This window comes from Martes martes (genome assembly GCF_963455335.1).
Source record: "Martes martes genome assembly, chromosome: 5".
Lineage (NCBI taxonomy): Eukaryota > Metazoa > Chordata > Mammalia > Carnivora > Mustelidae > Martes > Martes martes.
Window position 1 is genome coordinate 91804589 of NC_137892.1, and position 9926 is coordinate 91814514.

Sequence of the window (9926 nt, forward strand, 5' to 3'; positions counted from 1 at the left end):
TTTATTAGCTTTCCTCAAGGAACAAGCAGCAAGATGGTGTGGTGTGCAATGCACAGGGTAATAGATGTAAAGAGGTACTCGGGTACTTACTACAGGCCCCAAAGTTGCTTGGACAGAAGTAGTGTAAGGCCCTTGAGCACAGAGCAGAACCTCGCCAAGCCACAGGGTGTGCACGGCCAAGTCATGGTAACACTCAAGATGGGTGTGGCCATCTTGCTTTAAGCTCAGAATGGGGTCAGTTCTCCAGAGTGGAGAACCGTGCACTCCCATATGCCCTACTTAGCCATGTGGCTCCCACTGTATCAGTCCTTCACCACAACAGGTGTTTCATAATTGAGGACTTGGAGGCTGAGAGAGATTTGCCCAAAGCATTCCACTGTGAGGTGGCAGAGCTGAGAATTAAGGTTTCCCTTTTCTCTGTTCGCTGCCTCTCTACGTATCTCGGATAGCTTCAGAGTTGGCCCTTGAGGCCTGTGTTGTCCTATCCTGGGGTACTGAGCCAGGAAATCTAAAGTAACCATTCTTTCTGTCCTACAGCAAGGCCTAGGGTACATCAAGTATTTGTCACCTTCCCTCTGGTTCGTGGCTCCTGTGTTGCATTCAGAACATTTAACCACTAGGAAGCTTTGATCCTGGTTCTCAGCTGACTAAAATGTCTATTGCCAGATCACCTAGTTGGCACCTGGCATTTGCTTCAGTGGAGGGTGGGCAGAAAAATTAGTATACAATGCAGGTAGCCCCCAAATACTATTTAAGTACCTCACAGTGTAAGATTTTTTCTTTTTTAATTAGTAACACTAATGGCCTGAATTTGTTTTGCTGTATAATAACAGCATATGGAGTAATTCCAGTCCCAGGTGTGTCATTGTGTACATTTCACATCAAGAGTGGAGCCAATCATTAGAGATTATGTCCCACACCATCTGGAAACTGACTTTCATAAATTATTTTTTAGGTCTCCCTTGCCAGAATGAAATGAACAGGATTCAGAAGCTGAGCAAGGGGAAAAGCCTGCTGGGTAAGTACAATTTCGTGTCACTCGTTTAAACAACTAATTAAACCATCCATGTCTCTTGTAATATTGAGCCACAGCAATGGTTATTCAATTAGGTACCTGCGTTTCCTGAAAGAAACGCGTCCCTTCATCCCCAGACAGCTGGCCAGAGGTAAGTTGAGGCGAGGGAGCTGGTTGAGAAATGCTGCCTCCTCCCTTGGGGCGGGGGGGGGGGGGGGGACTAGTGGGCGGGGCCCCAGCACCATCGCTACCTCCAACTCCTCCCTGACATGGTCTGGAAATTCCAAATTACTCCCCAGATTAAGTTGTCCGTGCAAGGAGGAACATGAGCTGGGGCCCTCTTCTGGCTCAAAGACTTTAGTGTGCTTAAATGCATTTCTTGGTTTCACCCGCATAATAATCCATAGAGGAAAGCATAAGGCTGTTCAGACAGCGTGCATTTCTCTGTCTGAATGTTAACCGTGTTTTCTTCCTGGACCTGCCAAGCTGTGGCTGAGGTAAAGGTAACAAAGGCCGGCTTGTCGAGGTGTTCCCTTGCAGCCGCATGTCCTCCTTCTCCAGCACTCGAGGGGCCTCCTGGCATTCACACCAAGCCACTGTAGAGAGTGGTAAGGCTCATTTGTTGGCCGAAAAAGGAGTCTGTGTTGCTTTACTTGCTTTTTAAAAAGACAACTGACAGCTGCAGTACAGGAATTCAGAATTATTCCTGTTAGGCCGTAAGAAGCAGGTGCCTTGCCTAAGCAGCTTGCCGTTTCAGATGTGTACCTATTCACTGGAAGGAAACGTTAAGTTTGCTGCAGCTTGTCAGAAGTAGGCCGTCTGTGAACTCTGGCAGGTTCTCCTCCACTGCTTCTTGGGTCACCTCAGAATAGCTAGCTACTCCTTCATTCTTTTGAAAGGTATTCACTGGCTTGCCTCAGATGTCCCGCTTCTGATAATGCCTGCTGTTCAACTAGGAAAGAACCCTGAAATTGTAATTCTGACCTGGGTGGACCCAGGTTCTAACAAGACAAAGGCATCTTTCTGGGGTGAAGGCCAATGGCTGGCTCCCTCCTTCCGTAGGTATTTCCAGTGCAAGGCCTTGTGCTCACCTACGTGATGTCTCCATGCTGGCGAGTATTTGGGATTTGAGTTTTGTACCTAAGGTGCACAGGTAGAGAATAGTATAAATCTATTTTTAAAATTTTGTTTTCATTGGCTATGGATATCCTCTGAGTGCTTTGTTATTTAATAATGAATGAGACATTTATAAGTTACGGAGTCTGAGATAAAATGTCTCATCTTCTCTCTTCCCTACAAAGTGCCTATCTTTGTTCTATCATGAATCCCACCTAGTTCTAAAGCTTACTCTATCACATCTCCCCAGAGATTATTCTGGCTGACTCCTAAAAATATCATTGACCTTCTTGCGGTCTTATTTTTTTCATAGGGACATCTCCTAATATAATACATGTGTTTTCAGGGGCATTTGAATTTAAAAAGCAACCTCCCGTCAGTTATAGTTACTGCCTCCTTAGGAAGAATGGTAATTCTGTTACCTTATTGATTTAGAGCAACACCTGCTTCTTACCAGCCTGGAGGCTAAACCCAGGATCCGGTTTTCTTTTTTGTCTATCAAGTGCTATTGTTTTCCAGCGGCAGCACTAGGAGAGGGGTCAGCATTTCTCCAGCTTTCTAGAAATCATCTCCTTTGCAGACCTTGATTGAGAATCTGTTCACAAATCTCTCTGCCTTCTGGTCATGGGAATCATCTGTTGTTTTTCCTTTTCTGTCCTCCTGCTGTGCATTGGCGGAGATTCTGAGTGTGTGGGCACCAGCAGACTTACCTATCCTTTAGGATGGTCCTCTGTGGTTATCTATTTGATCTATGAGAGCCTGGTCATCTTAGAATAGCCTGGTGACCAGGGTGTTGAAGAGTCGTTGCCACAATCAGCAGGATCTGAGGTTAAATCCAGTTCAAAAGAGTAAAACCATTGCTTCGCATGCTACACTTCCTTCTGGAGTCTATTACTTGAAATAAATTAAGGAGCAGAAAGCCAGAGAGGTAAGCAAACACTTTGCCTCCACACCAGTGTTATTACTCCGGTCACATTCAGGAGTATTTTCCCCATAGAAGATAAATATGCAATTATGAAACACACACACTCTGAGAAACAGAGCATTCAAGTGTGAGGACAGAGGTATTCTCAAACTGTAAGTTAAGTTTACTACCCCCAGACTTACTGAAATACCACCGAAGGATTTACTCAATAGAAATGAAACAATCCCAGAAGGAATTATTTAGATCCAGTTGTGGAGAAGAAAGAAGACAGGCTGCTATTGACCTATAGAAATGTTCTAGAGCAAGAATGAGAATTTCAGACTGTTGTGGGGTAGTGAGGATAAAAGGTGGTAAGCTTCTAGTTTATTCTGGAAGAAAAGAAAACCTAGATTAACTTGAACTCTTATTGTTGAATTTCCCACAGAGAAAGAGAGGCATAACAATACTGGAAATAGACTATAGAGTTGTTAAACCTATAGAAGAAAAAGATGGACTTAAAATCTTGATCATTTAAACAAAATGGGGAAAAAGAAGAACATGCATATCTGTAATCACAAGAAATGTAAATGGACCAAAACTCATTATGAGACCAATTTTTACTTTTAGAGGTAAAGGTAAAACCATCACACTACAAGTTGAAACTAAAAGATACTAAAGACTCCTTTTCATAAAAATCTGATCTAGCAAATGCTTTGTCTTGAATTCTATAAACAATTCTATAAACAAAGAGGTGCTGAAATGTTCCTTTTTCTTTCACCATATTATGGTATGCTTGCAACTTTAAAACGAAAGAGAATTACAAGAAGGAATCATCATACCTACAATTGTTATCAGACATATACCTCTTGAAACGTAGCTCAAGTAGAAGAAATGAATAACCTGATTAATTAGCATTCATATATATGTATTTCCTGTACATAATCATGAAATGTATTGTCTTTTCAAACACAATGGAATATTTGCTTTGGATTACGCCACCAAAGAAAACTAAACAATCCCCCAAACCCCACACATGGAGGGGGTAGGGGGAGAATATAATTTTAAAAAAGTACAACAAAACAATTAGAAGTAAAAGAAAATGAAAATTTGTGTACCAAAATCAGAGGGAAGCAACTAAGGTGAAACTTACCCTCAAATGCATTAAAAAAAAAAAAAGTAAAAGTTCTAATTAGAAAAGCTTTATAGGAATATTATGAAGTGGAACAATCAAGACTAATGTAGAAAACCATGAAATAGACAACTCTTTGGCAATTGGAAAGGCTCAAATACTATTACGAATTTATAAGTGGGAATGTGACTTCAGATATAAGACTGTTATAAATTTGTGGCTTTCAAATTTCAGCATGTATTAGAACACTTGGCTTATTATATTGTTATATACACAAATAAATATTGTTTTATTTATATTATATATACATACACACACATTATTATAATATTATTATTTCTAGGCCCTTTTCTCAAAGTGTCTGATTCAGCAGACGTACATGAAAAGGATCAAATGGGATTTAACCCTGAGATGCAAGGATGGTTCAAAATACATTATAGTAATAGAATCTGGTATCTTAACAGATGCAGAAAATACATTTGACAAAATTCAGCATCCATTTTTTACTTTGAACACAAATTAGATATAAAAAGAACAAACCTCAACATAGTAAACACCACAAACACCACAACCAACATCACACCCAATGGTGAAAGGCTGAAAGCTTTTCCTCTAAGATCAAGACTAAGACAAAACTACCCACTCTTCATAGTACTGCAAGTCCTAGCCAGTACAGTCAGGCAAGAAGAAGAAACAAACGGCATCCAAGTTGGAAAGGAAGAAGTAAGATTTTCTTTGTTTGTAGCTGTTGTGTTTTAACCAAGGAAGTGAAAGATCTATACACTGAAAACTATCTGACACTGATGAAATAAATCAAAGAAAACATAAAAGGAATCCCATGTTCATGGATTGGAAGAGTTAATACTGTTAAAATATCCATATTACCCAAAGCTGTCTACAAATTCATTGCTATACCTACCAAAAGTCCAATGGAATTTTTTGCACAAGTAGAAATAACAATCGTAAAATCCATACAGAACCACAAAAGACCTCAAATAGCGAAAGCAGTCCTGAGAAAAAGTAGGAGACATCACATTTCCTGATTTCAAGCAAATTATCAAGGTATAGTTATCAAAATGCCATGGTGGCATCAAAACAGAAAGATCAAAGGAAACAGAATCAAGAGCCCCAAAATAAATTCACGTATATAAGGTCAACTTAGACTTGGTAAGAGAACCAAGAATACTCACTGGAGAAAAGTCAATCTCTTAAATAAATGGTGCTAGGAAAATTGAATGTATATGAAAGATTGAAACTAGATTTCAATTTTTATGAGTGGTAGAAGATAAACTCCAAATGGATTAAAGACTTAAATGTAAGAATGGAAACCATAAAACTCTGAAAAGTAAACATAGGGGAAAAGCTCCTGGACATGGGTCTCGGCAATGATTTTTGGATGGGTCACCAAAAGCACAAACAATAAAAAATTACAGAAGCTTCTGCACAGCATAATTATCACTAAAATTAAAACCTACAGAATGAGAAAAGAATATTTGCAAACCATGTATCTGATAAGGGCTTAAAGAACTCACACAATTCAATAGCAAAGAAAAATCTGATTTAAAGAATATCTGAATAGACGTTATTTTTTCAAGATTCATTTATTTACTTGAGAGAAAGAGAGTAGGAGGAGGGCCAGAGGGAGAGAACCTTTAAGCAGACTCTCTACTTAGCACAGAGCCTGATTTGGACTTGATTTCACCACCCATGAGATCATGTCCTGAGCGGAAACCAAGAATCAGACACTTAATCAACTGAGCCACCCAAGCACCCCAGAATGGACAACATGCAGATGGCCAACAGGTACAACAAAAGATGCTCTATGTCATTAATCACTAGGGAAATGCAAACCAAAACCACAATGAGATAACCACCTCACACCTGTCACAGTGGCTATCATCAAAGCAACAACAGACAACAAATATTGGTGAGGTCACAGAGAAAAGGGAAGCCTTGTGTGCTGTTGATGTGAATGCAAACTGCTACAGCCACTATGGAAAAGAGTATGGAGGGTCATCAAAACATTTAAAATAGAACTACCCTATAACCGAGCAATTCCACTTCTCAGAATATATCCCAAGGAAATAATATCATATCAAAGAGATATCTCCACTCCCATGTTCATGGCAGCATTATTTACAATAGCCAAGATATGGCAACAACTTAGGGGTCTACCGACAGATCACTGAATAACTAGTGTGTGTGTGTGTGTACACAATAGAATATTATACACCATAAAAAGAAGGAAGTCCTGCCAATTGTGACAACATGCAATGAGCTGGAGGACAAGCTGCTAAGTTAAGTAAGTCAGACAAATAACGTATGATCTTACCGGTATGTGGAACCTAAAACAACTCACAGGAAAGGACGTCAGACTGGTGGTTACCGTAGGTAGGGAGAATTGGAGGAAGGTGGTCAAAAGGTACAAACTTCCAGTTACAAGACAAGTTAGGACTAGGAATTTAATGTACGGCATGAGGACTATAGTCACCACTGCTGTGGTACATATCAAAGTTGTCAGTAGCAAATCCTAAGAGTTCTCATCATATAGGAAAGATGGATGTTAATTACCTTGACTGCAAAATCACCTCACAGAGTGCCTAAGTCAAATCTTGCTGTACACTGGACATTCCACACTGCTCCATCTCAATCCTGTCTCCGTAAGACTGGGAAACCCTTAAGAAATTATCAGCATTTTAAAGGGAAAAATAAAAACTCAACCACAAAGGGATCCTGTCTTACCTTGAGCCCATCCAGGACCCTGTAAATCTTGACAAAACAATAACCAGCAGCTCCATTCCCCCTACTAGCTCAGCTGGAAATCCCATCTGATGTGTTAAGCCCTCTTTTCTCTCTTGGGGGCCATTAACCCCGAGTTTCTGCGCATGTGTATTCAGTTTGGGCTTTGTCTTCCCTCAGGAGTGTTCATCCCTCGGTGTAACGAGGAGGGCTATTACAAAGCCACACAATGCCATGGCAGCACGGGCCAGTGCTGGTGTGTGGATAAATACGGCAACGAGCTGGCCGGCTCCAGGAAACAGGGCGCCGTGAGCTGCGGTGAGTAGGGCCTTCTGCATCAGCCCCACAGTGACCTCTGTTGACTGGCAGGTCTTGACTGTATGAAGATCTGGGCAGAGGAATCTCGAGACCTATCTGTGGTCTAGAGTAAACAGTTGTGTCTTTTAAGATTTTATTTATTTATTTGAAAGAGAGAGACAGAGTGGGAGAGGGAGAAGCAGGCTCCTTGCTGAGCAGGGAGCCTGATGCGGGGCTCGATCCCAAGACCCCAGGATCATGACCTGAGCCGAAGGCAGATGCTTAAAGACTGAGCCACCCAGGTGCCCCTACAGTGAAAAAGTTTACAGTGCAGACACAAGAACCCTGAAATCACATGAGGTTAGGCATAGCTAGCTTTCTGAGGGGCAGGGACTCACTGTGACCAGGGGACTGGATCACATTTTTTTGACAGCAGGCAACTTCACTAAACCCCCAGGGTTCTCCCCAAGAAGGCAGAAGCATCTCCGGACCTCTGGGGCTCACAAAGCTTGTGGCCCATACCATGTCAACTAACCCCATCCACGCAGAGATGATCCAATATTCAGAGAGTAAACTGTGTGGTTTCTCCCTACACTTAAGTTACATGAAAAGGACCCACAGCAACTAACCTCCCATCTCTCCTTTCGTCTTCTCATTTCAGAAGAGGAGCAGGAAACCTCAGGGGATTTTGGCAGTGGCGGCGCTGTGGTCCTGCTGGATGACCTGGAGGATGAGCGGGAGCTGGGACCAAAGGACAGATCCGGGAAGCTGAGGGTGCACACCCGGGCAGTGACAGAGGATGACGAGGATGAGGATGACGATAAAGAGGACGAGGTGGGCTACATCTGGTAGTCCCCATGAGGAAGAGGACACGAGGTTTGCAAGTCACTTCCTACTCCGGCATTTGTATCTAAGACCCCACAGCACCAAGGCCTCTTCTCCATTGTTGCTCTCTGTACCCGACCCGAGGTTTGGAAGACCGCTCCTTGTCCCCCGAACATTCTGGTCTTGCATACAGTTGTGTGGGAAGAAGGATGTTGTGTTCTGTTTTTTTTTAGACAGGGGAGCGGCTGGCTGAGCTGGAGCCTCCTTCCCTCCTGTGAGAGTTGTGCAATGCGCATGTGAAGTTTGTGGGATTCTGACCGTGCAGGGAGCCCCCACCTTGTAAACGTCCAAGATGCTTTTCGATTACCCACACCAGTGGTCATTCCAGCATGGTTCCCAGCCTTACGGTGTCTAAGTGCTTTTCTTGTGTCCTGTAGATGTCGTGGAAAACACACCACACTGTACTTTCTTCCGCCCTATCCCCACCACCCCTCGTGGTAATAATTAAAAATTCGTTTTTCATATCACTCTATCTGGCTTCCTACAAACAGCAGCCTTAATTGAGTCAAGAGTTCCTTCGGGGAATCGATTTTCCTTATGAACAAGGGTGTCTGGATGCTTCTCTGTACATGCCTAAGGATGTCTGTATGTACAGAGTAGACTGTCTGTGTACAAGACACGCACACCCCACTCAGAAAAAGCGCTTCAGTATCTTCTCGAAACTCATTTGAAACACAATTATAAATTTGTCAGCTTGTCCAGACCTGGATCACAATTTCTGGAATAAGAAATTTAGATCAGAAGTTCTTTTTTTGCACTAAGAGTTAGCACTTATAGCCTGCAGGCTGAGGAGGTTCCTTTCCCTATGCATTAGGAGAGTTACTGGAAGCCCTTTGATTTGGATAAGCCTCTGTCCGCCTAAATCACTTTCCTTGCAGAAGCCATGAGACTCCCACATGGGCAACTTCACAAGCCATCTTTTTCATTTCGGCTCAAAGCTTCCCTTCCCCTCCTCCCCGAGGCCGCAGCAATCCTGTCTGCCACGGGTTCCTACCTTCCCTACCGACACAAGGGCTTTTCCCAAGGCACGGATACATGTACCCTGCTCCTGGATGAAGACAATACCACAGTGTTCCTTAGCAGAAGAAAATTCAGGATTCTTAACCTCATCTTTTGCTTTTGCCCCATTTCTATCCACAAATCATAGCAAGGGTACACAAGCTGTACAGATTTTATACCACTCATCATTTATTTAAAAAGAACAAAAATCCCAAAGGGAGGCCACAAAGAACTTCATCACAGCGCCTGGAAGCTAGGGTTGGATCTTTAAGAGCTACTCTTTCCCCCATCCCCACACCTGCACCAGTGTCAAGAGGCTGATGAAGCAAGCTGTCCACCAGTGTTTCTTTTCCCTAAGTCAGCTCATGATTACAGTCTGTCTCCAAATTTGGGAGGGTCAGCCTCTCTATCATTTCAAGGATTTCTGCCCCTATCAAGCTGGCTCAGATCTAAGTACCAAAGACTAGTCTTCAAAGTGGCCCCATTTAGTTCAGTACCTCAGACCCTTAAGCTCCTGCCCCACCTGGTTTCCAAGTACCTGGTGACCCTCATCAGTGCCTCCCAGCCAAGGCTCTGTGGCCCACATTGGTTTATCTTCCTTTCCTCCTGAGCTCCAGCCCATCCACAAGACAACCACGTAAACTCAGGCAAAAAATACACTCAGCCGAACCATGGTCATGGCGGTAGCTGACCAACCCCCCTTCCCCCATCCCCCACCTCAAATGGACCATTTCTTTGTACTTTACCAAGCTGCCTTCAAACCAGCATTTTCCAACCCTAGCATTGGCCACAGTGGCATCATTCCTAGACTTAGTCTCAGAAGGGAAATAAACATACGTGAT

The 9926-nt window shown here is 42.8% G+C and overlaps 1 protein-coding gene across 1 annotated transcript in view; it reads left to right on the forward strand.

Moving 5' to 3' along the window:
- Positions 1–8551, forward strand: part of SPOCK1 (SPARC (osteonectin), cwcv and kazal like domains proteoglycan 1) — a 505689-nt gene extending 497138 nt beyond the window's left edge. The window contains exons 9-11 of the mRNA XM_080804507.1: positions 956–1018; positions 7084–7221; positions 7862–8551. Coding sequence (XP_080660633.1) covers positions 956–1018; positions 7084–7221; positions 7862–8052 — 392 coding nt within the window. The 3' untranslated portion in view covers positions 8053–8551. The remainder of the gene's footprint in view (positions 1–955; positions 1019–7083; positions 7222–7861) is intronic.
- The last annotated feature ends 1375 nt before the right edge of the window (positions 8552–9926 follow it).